Source organism: Ochlerotatus camptorhynchus, unplaced genomic scaffold (assembly GCF_037179485.1).
Source record: "Ochlerotatus camptorhynchus isolate MF236.1 unplaced genomic scaffold, CSIRO-AGI_Acam_v1.1 ptg000247l, whole genome shotgun sequence".
Taxonomy (NCBI): domain Eukaryota; kingdom Metazoa; phylum Arthropoda; class Insecta; order Diptera; family Culicidae; genus Ochlerotatus; species Ochlerotatus camptorhynchus.
This window is the reverse complement of record NW_027040737.1, coordinates 1,262,082-1,277,366: the sequence shown is the minus strand read 5'-3', so window position 1 is coordinate 1,277,366 and position 15,285 is coordinate 1,262,082. Positions and strand designations below refer to the sequence as shown.

At 36.4% G+C, this 15,285-nt stretch overlaps 1 protein-coding gene across 3 annotated transcripts in view; it reads right to left on the bottom strand.

The window, feature by feature from the left end:
- Nucleotides 1-14,595, bottom strand: part of DAAM (disheveled-associated activator of morphogenesis-like protein) — a 306,234-nt gene extending 291,639 nt beyond the window's left edge. For 2 of the 3 annotated variants that reach the window (XR_010517804.1, XM_065226235.1), the window contains exon 1: nt 13,652-14,593. Coding sequence is in view for 2 of the 3 variants with exons in the window: in XM_065226235.1 (XP_065082307.1) it covers nt 13,652-13,699 (48 nt within the window). In the remaining variant the exon portion in view is untranslated. Of the gene's footprint in view, nt 1-13,651 lie in introns of all 3 variants that reach the window. The other variant, XM_065226237.1, reaches the window with a different exon arrangement.
- Between the last annotated feature and the right edge of the window lie 690 nt (nt 14,596-15,285).

The following is a 15,285-nucleotide window of genomic DNA, read 5'->3' as shown; positions in this document are numbered from 1 at the left end:
GCATTTTTCCGAATCGCTCCAATAATTTCCCAACCACACCGTCACCCGTTAGTTTGTAAGTCGTAAACTGCGCTACAGGTGGGTTTGTTTTCCTAACAGTCCCGAAAGCCCCCCAAAAGCAGCTCCAAAACGGTATCAAATCCCACACTAGTAGCTGTTGTTGGTGGCTATGAATATTATTTTCGGGAAGAGGGAGAAAGACCTTTCCACCAATTACCGTTGTTGGGTTTTGTTGGCGAGGTGCCGTGGCCCAACAAGAGGAGCCAGCTCTTATCATAATCGAAATCGCAAATAGCAGCCTTCTTTCTCTCGCGGCTAATCGCTAGCTAGCAAACAGCGCGATATAAAAACGAGTGAGCGAATCAAGAGAGGTGGAGGAAAAACAAACGAACGGGGCCTCAGCTATTAAACGGTCGTCTCAAGGAGCCTTCGCAAAACCTGTAGCTAACAGAGGAGCTAGGGAGGTCTGAAGTAACTTAGGTAGCGTAGCAGTTCGGCTTGTAAATCGGCGCGCAGCAACAGGTTTTTCGCGTGTGTGTATTTTGAGGTTATGTCAGGGAGTGAGGGCCTTTCCCAATCCGGGCCGATAAACAACAAACGTTGGCGTTGTTTGGTGCTAGAATTGCAGAAGAAATGCCGAACACAGCCGCGTATAACAGGGCAATTTTCAACATGAGAAATCGACGAAAAAAAAAAACAAATGTTTGCACCGCAAGTATTTGGCATTTGAATGCGAATTGATCAATCAGATCTTTCGTATATCAGCTGTTGTTGGTTTAACGGAGTTTAGTCCATCCAGTCAGTAGCGTTGGCCGGGCAGACTGCTCATTCAACCAAAGCAGAAAAGACGTATGTTTTGCTACAGAATTTCTCTCAGTTGCAATTGCACTTGTTGCACTTTTAACCCATTACTTTGCACCTTCACCAGCTTCGTCGTTGTTCGTTCGAGGCAAAATGTCGACCGAATTGTTGTCGTGTTTTCTGTTGTTGCAACTGTTTAGTACCGTTCTGTGATGGGAGCGGCTAGTAGTGGGTCTTTCTTTCACCCAGTCGCCGTCGCCGTGTGCAGAAAACCGCAACCCACTAGCTGATAATGCGCAACAACAGCGCCGAGTTGGGGTGCGCTGCTGCTGCTGCTGTGTGGCAATTACTACCTATGGTTGGTGCATTTTGGTTTTTTTTCTCTTCTAACTGCGACCTCGTCTTAAGTCTTGACACATCTTTGCACCGCTTACAGGTCGGCCCGTTTGCTATCGTGATCTAGGGGGATTGAACTAGTTGCGGTTCTTCAGTCTTAGCTGCAGTTGCGTTGGTTCGTTAATGGGAGAGGTCGTCAGTCACGGAATTAGGTTAGATTGGATTTACAATGTAGCGTGTAATCGGGTAATGGAATTGTGTCAAACTTGCTGGCAGTCTGGTTGGGTGTTGGGGTAAATGCTTCAGTAATTTCATTTACTGCCTCGCTGTGGTGAGAAAAGTGGAAGCGCAATTCTCTGCGATTCAGAGTGGTCCAGATGGGAAAAAGCCATTGTCAGGTCATAATGTGTGTGTGGAAACATTGTTCAGAATGATTAGCGCTTGAATTTGTGCCGAAAGGATTTTGATTAAAACAGGGCTGGTAGCGATCAATGCTGTCAAAAATAGTGATTTTAGTGACCATGTTCAAGAGTGACTTATAGTTGTAAAAAAGTGACTAAAAAGTGATATAAGGGAAAAAATAGTCGATCTGATGGCATACCAAATAAATGGTTAATTATTCAATTAGAATCTCATAAACACTTAAATATGTACGATAGGAACCTTTATAAAGCGAAAGATTCAATAGAAATTTTATGACCAAACCTCCAAGCTTCTACTACCTGGAAAACATTAAAAACCGGGAATTCGCAGGGAATATTATAATTTTCTTATTAAGAATGCATTTTAAAATAAAAACATTTAATATTCCTAGTTATTTTCATTCACACATTGAACTTTATAGATCCAGAATGGATTAATCTTCAGTAACAAATAGGGGAATTTACGTATTCTCGGCAACCTAAGCAGCAACCTTCTTTCTATAGCCTTTTTTCTCTAAGGAACGCACACATATGCAGTATTGGTTTGTTTACAATCTTTTGCTGCCAGCTGCTCTAACAATTTCAGTCGAAAGAATTGTCAAAAACTGTTTTGAAACGCTTTTACAAAGCTCCAATCTTCTCCAGTGAGAGCGAGTATTGTCGGCAACCAGTTTTTCTTCAGCAACCGTTCCATTTGAACTGCATGTAAATCTGCTGTTCTATTATCGGCAACTCGAAATCAGCTACAATTTGTAGTGCGTGTGTTTCATTTCAAGAAAACCTTGCTAGATTGCTTTTTCTCAGTGGTAAAAATATAGTCAAATTGAAGCTGAAAGCATAAAGAATTGTTTGCATGCATTCAGCGAAGTGTTTTCGTAAGAAAATCCAGTGAAAATAGTGTTTCAATTTGTGTTGCCGAAAATAGTCTGTCATGCCGAAGCCGTCATTTCCCCTACATAAATTTATAAATTCTGAACTGAAAAGTTATAATACTTCAAGAAATTTTCAAGAATCTGGAGTAAAATTCCTTGCACAGTTTTAAGGCTCAACTCCAATCTGCTTTCATGGTACTTCTCATGAATTTTAGACTTTATGTGAAGCCTTAGCCTAAGATAGTAAACTCCATGCAAATTTTCATGAGAAATCTCCGTTGAATATGGAATGGACTAATCTGAGGTCTTCATAACTACTTGAAAGTTCCCAAAATATTCCTGAACTTAATTGAACTGCCTTGAAGTTCTTTTGTAGTTTGAGAAACTAACCTGATGCTCGCAATACTTCTCATCATTTCTTTTAACTTTTCTAAACTTTCTCGGACCTCCTAAAGTTTCCACAATTTTCCTAACGAACATGAATCTTTTGTTAAGTGTTAAAAGATCACTGAATTCCTCGAAACCTTTTCTAAAATTTATGTAATTTTCCTGCTCTAAGGATATCTGTTCTTCTAGTGATTTTTTTTTGTGTAGAGCTTTATTAGCGAGATCAATATCTTTCTCGAAGTTCTCGAAACTTCTCTAAAGTGTTTGCACCATGAATTTAATTGAACTGTTCTAAAAATAACAGACAAATTTGACAAATCAGACCAATGTATAGAAATTGAATGAATCAGACAAATCACACATATTGGACAAATCAGACAAATCAGATGAATCAGGCAAATTAGACGAATGAGGCAAATCAGACAAACGAGACAAACCAGACAAATTTTACAAATCAGGCAAATCAAATAAATTAGACATATCAGATAGACCATTTATATCAGACCATTAAAACCAAGCAGAAATTCAGACCAATCATAAAAATCAGACAAATTAGGCAAAGCAAAGAAATCAGAAAAATCAGTCAAACCAATCTAATTTGAATAAATCAGAAAAATCAGGCACATCAGACAAATCAGACAAATTAGACAAATCAGACAAATTAGACAAATCAAATCAATTAGACAAATCATTTCAATCAGCCCATTAATACCAAGCAGAAATTCAGACAAATTCGACGAATCAGATAAATCGATAGAATTTGAATAAATCAGACATATCAGACAAATTAAACAAATCAGACAAAAGAGACAAACCAACCAAACGAGACAAACCAGATAAATCTGACAAATCAGATTAATCAGCAAAATCAAATAAATCAGACAAAAAGATTATTCATACCTATCAGGCAAATAATTTGAATCAGACCATGCAGAAATTAAAACGATTCGGAAAAATCAGACCAATAAGGCAGAGCTTAGAAAACAGATAAATTTGACATATCAGACCAATCGATCGAATTTGAATAAATCAGACAAATCAGACATATTGGACGCATCAGACAAATCAGATAAATCAATTAAATCAGATCAATAAGACCAAGGAGACACTCCGAGAAATAAGAGAAAACAGACAAATCAGACAAATCAGACAAATCAGACAAATCAGACTAATCAGACAAATCAGACAAATGAGGCAAAGCAATTAAATCAAACAATTTCGATAGATGAGAAAAATCGATCGAATTTGAATAAATCAGACAAATCAGACATATTGGACACATCAGATAAATCAGAAAAATCTATTAAATCAGATCAATAAGACCAATCGGACACTCAGAGAAAATCATATTGGACACATCAGATAAACCAAGGAGACACTCCGAGAAATAAGAGAAAACCGACATATCAGACAAATCAGACAAATCAGACAAATCAGACAAATCAGACAAATGAGACAAATTCGACAAATCAGACAAATCAGACACATCAGACAAATCAGACAAATCAGACAAATCAGACAAATCAGACAAATATGACAAATCTGACAAATCAGACAAATCAGACAAATCAGATAAATCAGACAAATCAGACAAATCAGACAAATCAGACAAATCAGACAAATCAATTATATCAGATCCATAAGACTAATGAGACACTCCGAGAAATCAGAGAAATCAGACATATCAGACAAATCAGACAAATCAGATAAATCAGATAAATCAGACAAATCAGATAAATAAGACAAATCAGACAAATGAGGCAAAGCAATTAAATCAAACAATTTCGATAGATGAGACAAATCGATCGAATTTGAATAAATCAGACAAATCAGACTATTGGACACATCAGATAAATCAGATAAATCTATTAAATCAGATCAATAAGACCAATCGGAAACTCAGACAAATCAGACAAATCAAACAAATGAGGCAAAACAATGAAATCAAACAATTTCGATAGATGAGACAAATCGATTGAATTTGAATAAATCAGACAAATCAGACATATTGGACACATCAGATAAATCAGATAAATCAATTTAATCAGATCAATAAGACCAATCAGACACTCCGAGACACATGTGAAAACCTCAATAACACTAGTTTACAAAACAACATAAAAAGTGTGAACTTTAGTGGTTGACCAACGTTTCTAATGCAAAATCCTACGCTGAATTCAATGCCGTGGTCAGAAAAAATTAAAGTAGAGCCATTTTTGAGATATACAAAAATTTTGATTTTTTGAATTTTGGACAAAAGTATTATTACTAAAATGTCAATATCTTTGGAACTAGTGCACCAATTTTAAATCTTTTTTTATGAAAATGAAGCTAAATAAATTTACTGGAAGTGGTGCATGAACCTAGGAGCGGGACAACGGCCAATCTTGGAACATTCAATTTCCATGATTTTACAAAAAAATTCATAACTTCGACAATTTCCAACCGATTTCATCCATTAAAGGCTCATTTTCTCCGGTTTTGAATGGACTTTAAGAATAAATTATGGAATGATTTTTTGAATCTTTTTATCTTTTTAATTTTGATTAAAACAAGATTTTTATGGAAAATTCGCAGGAAAAATAAAAAAATGTTGTAAATTTTTAAATGACTTCAAAATTAAATTTTTTTAATTAAGACATAATATTCTAATGAACGATAGCAAATTTATTTAGCTTAATTTTCATAAAAAAAAATTTAAAATTGGTGCACTAGTTTCAAAGATATTGACATTTTAGTAATCGTACTTTTGTCCAAAATTCAAAAAATCAAAATTTTTGTATATCTCAAAAATGGCTCTACTTTAGTTTTTTCTGACCACGGCATTGAATTCAGCGTAGGATTTTGCATTGGAAATGATCATCACCTTACCGAGTTCAAAAATGCTGTAAACTAGTGTAATTTTCTTAACATCTCTAAAGTTCTCTGAAAATCTGGGAACTTCTTGAAATTTACCGCTTATTTAGTGAAACTAATTGAACAGAACTCCCCTGAAATTCCCTTTGTTTTTGGAGCTTTTTTGAGATGCTCCAGAAATGTCCATAAACAGTTTCTGAAGTTCTCGGATCTTCCCTTAAGTTCCATAGACTTTTATGAAATTCTCGAAATGTTTCTGAAGATCTCTGTACTTTTGTGAAGTTATTCGAAGTTATTCTGAAATTTCAGGAACTTCTTTAGGCTTCCGCTCCACAGCGAAATAATTAATATGGTTCTATGATTTTGACTGAAGTTCTCAAGATTTGTCTGAAGTTCAAATTATAGAAACTAATTCATAACTTCTTCATTAGTCTAGAGTTTCCTGATGTATTTAAAACTGCCCAAAATATTTCTGCCTTAGTTTTTTTTCTAAAGAACCCACCATTTTACTGAAATTCATTTAATTGCCTTTAAGTTCTACAAGTTTCCTTAAGTTTTATAAAGTTTATAAAAGCTCACGGAACCTTGCCTTAAATCACTAAATTTCCCTGCAAGAAGTTTTCTATGCTTACCTTAATTTAAAAAAAAAAATTATCAAATGTTCCGATAAGTTTTCTGATATAGGGTAGGTGTTCCAGTAATAGTGGTGTACCTATAGTTGCGGTATGGAGATTGTGCCGGAATAGTGAGGAGGATCCGGATAAGATTATTTTTCATCGGTAGCTCTCCTAAAATAAAGCATATTTGCATATTTCAAACTTAAAATATGCCCAAAAGCGATGAAAAATAATTAATTTTCCTTAAGATTTTCACTCCTTTGCACCTATAGTTGCGGTAGTTTTCAAATAATAGTGGAACCCATAAAAACCAACGCATTCCACTATTATATGAACCAAAGTTAGTAACTACCACAACTACTGGAACAGTGTTCCTATTAATGGAGGACGATCTTTCTTAAATTTTATCCAAATTTTTTAAAATGTAAAATTTTTCTATCAAAATAGAGGTTGAAAGCTATAGATTGACGCATAACAATTGTGTGTACATCGTATATTACCTTTGTTACTAGCGTAACATAGGTATTAGAATCGATTTTCACACGTCTTGCCGTCTGCGCCCGATAGCCATCCACACAAGCTATCTCACCTGTATAAAACATTCTCAATCGATAGAACTCGGCTCGATCTGGCTCGACAGTTTGATTACGTCATCGTAGAATCAAATTGAACATCAAAAATCGACCCGGCAAGATGAAATTTGCCTGTACAAATAAAGTAATTACAAAAAAAAAAAAAGATGAAATTTGCTGATGTCTGTATGTGCGTCTGTGGACGCGTTTCATCTAGGCAAGCTTTTTTCGAGATGATTCATCCGATCAATATGGTTGATATCTCGTTTGATAGGCCCCATTGCGCCATTGATCGCTATTGAATTTTTTCTCGATCTGATGTTATTTAATCGTCCTTGAAGTACTCGGAACTTCGCTGAATATAATGAAAAAAATCAAAAATATCTAAATTTCACAAAGTTCTCTGGAATTTCTTGAAAATATCGGTGCTTGCTTAAAGTTCTCGCCTTTTTTTAATTAATGGAACTTCGTTGATGTTCTCTAATCAACTTAGCTAAATTTTCGAATTTTCTATAGATCTTGAAATTTTCATGATATACCATCCTTGAAATACTCTCACATTTTCCGGATGTTATTATAATTTTTATTGCGTTACAGACATTTTCTGAGCAAACCGTTTCCGGAAATTCCGGTTTCCGCAATTTCCTTGAAAGTTTTAGAACTGCCCTTTAATTCTCTGATCTGTCTTCATGTTCTCGGAGCTTCCCTAAAACCGAAGACAACAAATCAAGAAGACTGGCAACTCTTCCATTTTCTCATATAAACGATATGAGGCAGGTACAATCGCGTCATCTGCCGCTCAAAGGTAAATGCTTCGAACGAATTTTATAGCAAAGATTACATCCTCAGAAGAAGGGTTTGTGCATTTGCTCATTTTTCTATGCGTTGCTTCCACCTTCACTCAAGCGCAGCGCTACTGTATCTGTCGCTTGGATTCTGCAGTCTTCTTGATTTGTTGTCTTCGCTTAAACTCTCAACTCTAATGATGAAGATCTCAGTTCTGCTTTAAAATAAATGGAATTCGCGTAAACACCTTTAAACTTCCCTGGAATTCTCTGGATTTCTCTGAAGTTCCAGAAATATTTCTAAAGTTTTCATAAATTTTCTGAAGGTATCTATACTGAATCTCTCGGAACATCTTAAGGGTTCTCGATTTTATTTCAGCACCTCATGGAACTATGCTGAATTTGTCTAAGCTCACGCTTATAGATTTTTAAACCAATTCAACAGTCTGGGCTAAAGTTTCGGGGACTTCTCCATTTCTGAGATCAATAGAACTTCATTAAAGTTTCCACATTTTTGATAGTACAAACACTTTTAAACCTGACATAAACTAATGACCGGTCAATTTTGAAGACAGTGTCGGACTGCGTCGGAGTTAACTGTGATTGCCGACCTTCTTCGATTTGCATGAAACTTTGCATAATACTTTGTTATGGTCAATGATTCACATTTTTTGCAAAAACTTGGCCATTTCGGATCTTGTAAAATTTTCAAAATGGCCCCTTTGAAATTTTTCAAAAAATTGTAGCACTCGATCTCGAAAAACTCAACCTTCTTCTCCGATTTGCATATACCTTCGCATGCCCATGAAGAGTGGTCCCGTACAATTTCAAATTAAAACCCATATTGATCCACTGAGCAGGTGAATAGAACCTTTGTTACCCAGTAGAATCTCGTTTTTGATATTATCCAAAGATATACGAGGCCTTAATGGATATTTTTATTTTTATTGGTCTCAGTTTCTGCACTGCTCAATTGAACAGCAATTGTTAGTTTGAATTGGAGTCCAAATAATAATTCAATAATCAATTGGTTTATGTCTTCACGCTAATTTCCTAACATGACAATAATTTTAAGATATAATTGTGGCTTATCTAGTAAATTAATTTCCCAATCAGTGTGTTGATTCAGGCGCAAGCTAACTATAGTCGCTATATTTATAGTCTGGCGGATAGAATTCCGATCGATCAAAAAGCGGAACCAATTCAATATATTGTAGACAAACAATTGAAATGGTACTATCAAGTTTTATAAACAAAACGTTGATTATTCTTTCCTCGCCAATCGAACGCAAATTACCGGCATCATCGGATAGGGAAAATTTTCTCCAAAGATGGTGTTAGTTTGCGTAGGCGTGCCTTAAGTCACGAGAAAATAGCAATAGCTGATGTGCTCTTTTCTGTTGTTGGTCGTGATTTGACAGCTCAATTGGTTAAACAGCTATTTCAAGACCAACAATTGAAACGGCCTTAACTCCATTTTGTAAACAAACCTTGTAAGGCCATTTTCTCGCGAACCGAAACCTTCATTCGCAAACCTAAACCACAATCGGGTAGAGGAGAATTTCCCCTACCTGTTCATTATGTTGGTTTGCCTTTGCGGACATCGGTTCGCGAGAAAATGGACTTACAAGGTTTGTTTACAAAATGGAGTTAAGGCCATTTCAATTGTTGGTCTTGATTTGACAGCTCAATTGGTCAATACATAGCGACTATGCATCAGCTTCTGTCGAACTGTCCTGTGAGCTTAGCGATAAATTCGTTGACAAGAGATAGGCTCTTTTCAAATGTTACACGATAATACAGAATTACATTCGAAAAATGTACCATCACCTCATTAGCAACGGGGCTGATAGCTCTGAGTTTCCAGATTTGTTTCACGATGTACCAGTTCTATTAGCGATTTTTAAAAATGAGGGTGATGTAAAGACACAGATTTAAAGCGCCAGTTACACTTTTCTCCTTGTGAATGTATTGACATGTGTAACGTCCGCTTTAGATGTTTAGAAATATGGGCACAAACAGCGCAGGGTGCAAGCTATTTCTAAACAACCCAAATTTGAGTAGGATCTACTCATATCCACCAAAATTGAGTAAACAAAGTTGGAACTGACAAGATGACGAATGAACAACATCGACCTAAATCCGAATGTTAATTTGTTATCTTGTCAGTTACAATCTAGTTTGCTGAATATTGGGTAGCCATACTGCTGCTGGAAATGAGCAGATCTTACTGAAATTTTGATTGTTTAGAAATAACGTGTGCAGAAAGGTGGAAAAAATCGCTGTACGCGGCCATCGAGATCAACCCAAATTTGATTTTACTTTACTCATAAATCGCAAAAAGTGCAGAAATTCAGAAAAATTTACTTCATGTATTCTAGTTTCTTCACGCATTTTCAAGGAAGAAATGCCAAAATATGATTACACTAACTATTGAATTTTCCCGGTCTATTGGTACTACTACCAGACTATGTAAAATTTTCGTAAATTTTCCTCATTTTCCAGCAGATTATTGAGGTTTTTATTTGGATTGATCTCATCGGTCGTGCACAAATTTGAAGTAACAACATCTGACTGGTTTTATAGAACTTTTCGACGTTTAATCGGTGCACACTACTGTACTTTTTAAATCCAACGAGTGCGAGCAAGAGGGAAATACACCGTCGATTCATACATGTGTGATAGATAGAGAACGACGATTAAGCATCGAAAAAGTCTATTGGAATACGTAGGGTAGATGGTTCAAAACGCACCCCTTGGGTAAAATGGCCCTGCGCTGTTTTTCGCAGCTTTCCGATTGTCAATTTGTGAATTTAAAAATCAGCATTGCTAGTTCAATGCTTGAATTAACATTCTGGCACATGATATTTCCAGAATTAGTAATGCAAAAGCAACGAAAAACTGCATTGGGCCATTATACCCCAGGGGTGCATTATGGGCTATTCTCCCCTACATTCCACGATTTTGCGTACGATTTCTTCTTCTGATGCTAACGCCCAAACTAAACATGATTCTGCGACAGGTTCGAAGTCTTCACAATTTGTGTATGAAAATTTCGCTTAAAACTTTACAGGCTTTAAATATTTGACTGTTCTCAAGCCTTTCCTTTAGATTAATTTCCTTTCACGGAGATCTTTCCAGAATTCTTCTAAAATAAATTTGAAATTTTCTCTGGAAATCCCTTGATTTTTTTATAATATTACATAAATTCTCTGTAGAGCAAAAAGATGCATAGAAATATTTCTGATCGAATGGTGATAAAATTATTAAAATTGATATGGGGGCAGCTGAGTTATTAACGTTTAAAATCTTCCATTATTTTGTTACTTGTTCCATTTTCTGTTTTCACAAACTGTACCCCCATATAGAAATCACAGACGTAGTGCTACGTCAAAAATCATGACCAGAACAAAATTTTAAGGTCCCGATACTTTGAGCAATTGTATACACAACTATAATGAGAATACCAAATAAGTTTTGTAGAGAATTGCAGAAGAATTCTAAAGATAACTCTAAAGGAATTATGTGGAGAATTCCTAGGTAATTCTTTTTTTCCCTTTTATTAGATTTATAAAATTTCAGCCGTGGACTCCTAAGCAATTCGAATAGGAGTTCCAAATACTTTAGAGAAGTATGTCGAAAAAATTGTAAGGAGAAATGAAGGTGAATTTCATGGTAGTTCTTATGAGACTTTTATGGGGATTCTGGGGAAAATTCTAGGGGGATTCAGAAAAAAAGTTTCAAGAGAATTCTGATAAAAATCCAAGATAATCGAATTATTACAACATTTTTTTTTCTTTATTATAGAGATTTTTAGCCATAGGCTAGTTCATCTCTTAATTATTACAACAGTTTTAAGGTAATTATAAATAAAGTTTCAAAAGAATTCCGATTAGGAAATTTCCAGAAATTCGCTCAAGGTCATTTGGAATACAATTTCATGGGATTCATAGAAACATTCCCATGAAATTTTGATGGGAATTCAAAGGTAATTTCGGGACAATACTTTGGGAATAACCTAGGGAGACTTCTAAGAGCAGGAGAATCTTGAAAATAGTTTCTAGATAAGATAAGAATGTCAAGAAAATTCTGAGATAAACTTTAACAGGGTGTCAACTCAATGAAGATAAGCAAATTTCCTGATTTTCCAGGCGTTTTTCAGAAAAATTCTAATTATAGAATATCATTCACATTTTTCAAATATCACAGGTTTAAGACATGGTATGAGCCAGTTGATCAGTTTAAGTAGTAGCCAAAATGCAACCATTTTTATGTCAATCAGCTTGTTACCTTTTTATCTACAAGAACTTTAAGATAAAGTGATCAAGTTACCAAGTTATCAACTATTTTCATCACTAGACTTCTCGCTTGATCACCAGAAAGTTTTCAACAAGTTCGTGATCCGTTTCTTTCCTCAATTTACTACATTTCCTGTCCTTGATTGGCAATTTCCTCACCCTTATTAGTTGTTTTCTGACTGTTTCTGAACTTTTCGCTAAGGATATTTCTGCATATGAAACACTTGTCTTTAATCCCGTTGTACAATTTGTATTTTTCATCTTAAGAAGTTCTGGAAACAACAACCGTCTGACAGAATATTTTGTTTAAATATATTCAATTAAGAGAAAATTTAGGATTTGGCGTCAGATAATCATCTTGTATATAGCATCTTGTTCATGAAAGTTTTCATAGTTTTCATAATTAAAAAATCCAAAGATCCAAAGCCGTATTGAGAGTGTATGAAATCTTTTCTGATAATTGTCTGGAATCACCCCTAGGCTAGTTCTGAGTCCCTCCGTCATAAATCCCCATTTCGATTGACTGGAATCCTTCCAGATATTGTCTTCTAGGGATTGTCCAGAATCTCTCTGGGACTGTCCTGAATCCTTCTTGTGATTGTCCATCAGAATCCGAAATATGTGGTTGCTAATGTTTCGCAGCGTGCTACACGAAAGTGCAACTGCCTTTCCTTTGCCGAAATATCTTCTCAGTTAAGCTTTAGCTTGGAAGCGCACCGCTTAAAATGTTGAAATACGTATTACAAATTTACAAATGCAATTACGCCCCTTGAAATGTTTCCACTGAATTCAACACAACAACCAGGTTGCTATGTGTAAATGTTGTTGAGCAATGCGAGTTACTCAGAGTTACTCAAAATTAACTCCTAAGCTGTCTTTCTCCAAGACTTGTTTCAAGTTTTTATGCAAACTGATGATTATTGGAGTATATTATTCAACTGTTTTTGACTTGCTCGAAAAGCTCTCATATGGACCTTAAAGGGATAATGAGTTTCAGAAACTTTCAAATATTTGCAAACTTTTGATTACAATTGATTGTTTTCGAAATAGTTTAGCAATTTCATACATCCAATATTTTGGCAAGGATAAGTTTCTGAACTACTAAGTACCAATTTATATTCGATTAAAAATTAAGAAAATTTATACAATTTACTACCAGTGCAGTGTTTATCTGTCTTTGACTGTGCAATTTTTGTCAGAAAACTAAAGCTTGTTTAAATATATTTCCTCAAAAAAAAATAGTTCCAGTGTGTCGTTAAACACGGAAACCAAACTTTATTCATAATTTTATAAAATGGAAACACGCACTTTCAGTCACATCTTTTTTGTTTGTCTACTTTACTTGATGCTTTCTTCGGCATGTATGAAGCTCATATATTGAATATATTCAAATTAACTTAGTAAATTCATGAACAATGCATTCGAAATAGCACGGAAATTTTACGAAACTTTAAATCATTTGTGCTCTAAAATGCAATGTTTTTACTCATACTGCACAATTGGATGAATTTTAAAATTGAGTGTATTTCACCTAAATGATCGAAATCCCTTTCCAAAAATCACAAGACATTGATTGGAAATACTTCGTCACATTTCACAACAACCACAAGTAACGATCATCGACTCGCCCCAATCGGAACTTTTCAATCTCGTGACAAGCCTCCCCAATTTACGTCTACGTACTCTCTCCGCTGTCAACACATACCGTATTAATTTTCTCCATCAAAACTTCAAAGTTGTTTTTGCTGCACATTTTGACGTCCGCTTGCGCTTTGCTCCTTCAATTCTCGATGTAAACAGACAGTGTGTAGTTCGGCCCTTTGAACTATCCCGCCGCTCAAGCTCTCTATCACACCAGTCAGCGGTGGCTGGACACCACCGAGAAAGTACCGAAATCCAACTTCACCAAGAAATCGGGCACAGCGCACAGTTGTTGTTACCCGTTGCCAACTGGGTGTTGTATGTTATCTTATTTATTTTACGTTTTCACTGCACTGCTTCTGTTGTGTAAATTCAAAACCGAGAAACGTCAACGTCGCCTTCTCTGGTGCGGTGACATTTCTCCCGGGACTCAACTCGGACACCCGAAAATTACAATCACACGATTCCTTTCGCCTCACAGGAATGTCAAAAGGTTACATCCAACAAATCGCTTTGATCGTATCGATAGAGGTACACATCCTCCAATTTCACACCAGAAAGCACAAATGACAAAATGCGGAAGGCAGCCGAAAATTTTACATTTTTCATCACTCGTTCATCCTCCGTCGCTCGCCGCTGACTCAATCGATTAGACAACACTTTAATCACTTTTACTTTCCGATCGCTGTAACATTTCTTCCTATTCGCTCACTTTTCACCGCAATTCGACACACTTCTGCTAACTGGATTATCAATCTTGATTTACATTTTTCGGTTTTTTAGGCAAAGTATCGATTTCCTACATGGATTTTATGCAAATCCGCTAATCACCGTACACGATCGGCCGCCTCCGCCAAAAATCTATCAATTACCATATCTCACACGCGAGTTCAAGTCAACGACAAACTGCAATCGAAGCATGCCACAGAGTTGACAGTTGACACACACACGCGACCACGCGACGAAAACAAAGCACAACGAAAACACACTGGGACTGGGAAAGACGAGCATCGACCAAGACGATGGTAACTCTAGCGCTGACCACGAACGAATGTGGCGAGTGGAGTTTCGGTTCGCATCAAGCCTGTCTGCTTCTGCACATCTAATGGGAGGAAGGTGTGTACAGGTGTTTTGCCCGCACGATCCACGAGCGAGAGTGCCTACGGTGGGGCACACACATCGCCGATGCACCCGCTCGGGCTCGCTCCGGCAGTGAGTGCTCTCTGTTTTGATTCGGATGAATGCTCTCTCCTCTCGCACTGGTGTGCCAGTTCATCGCCGGGAGAGAGAGTGAGCTCCGCGTGGGAATTTAGAGCTTCTGGAATGTCAACATTGAAAAGTGGCGAACTGTATAGAGGATGAGCTCTTAATCGAAGTGGTTTGTGAAAAGTGCAAGTCAATTCTGTCAATCTGTCAATTCTGTCAATTCTGTCAATCTGTCAATTGAATCAAACTAGAACAACGTCCACTTGGATTCCTGTTCGAGCGCTTGTTTGGATCCGGTTGAACGTCTGGGAAACGTTCAACCGCACACGAAAACGGTGCTTTGTTTACGTTTGAATTCACCAAACAAACAACAACCGCATGGAATCTGGATTAGCATCTCGTTTTCCGAGTTTATTAGCATTTTGAGCGCTAATTAGTCGGGGCATGTTTTCACTTTCATTGAGTTACCGAACCAATTGTTGCGAAGCGAAG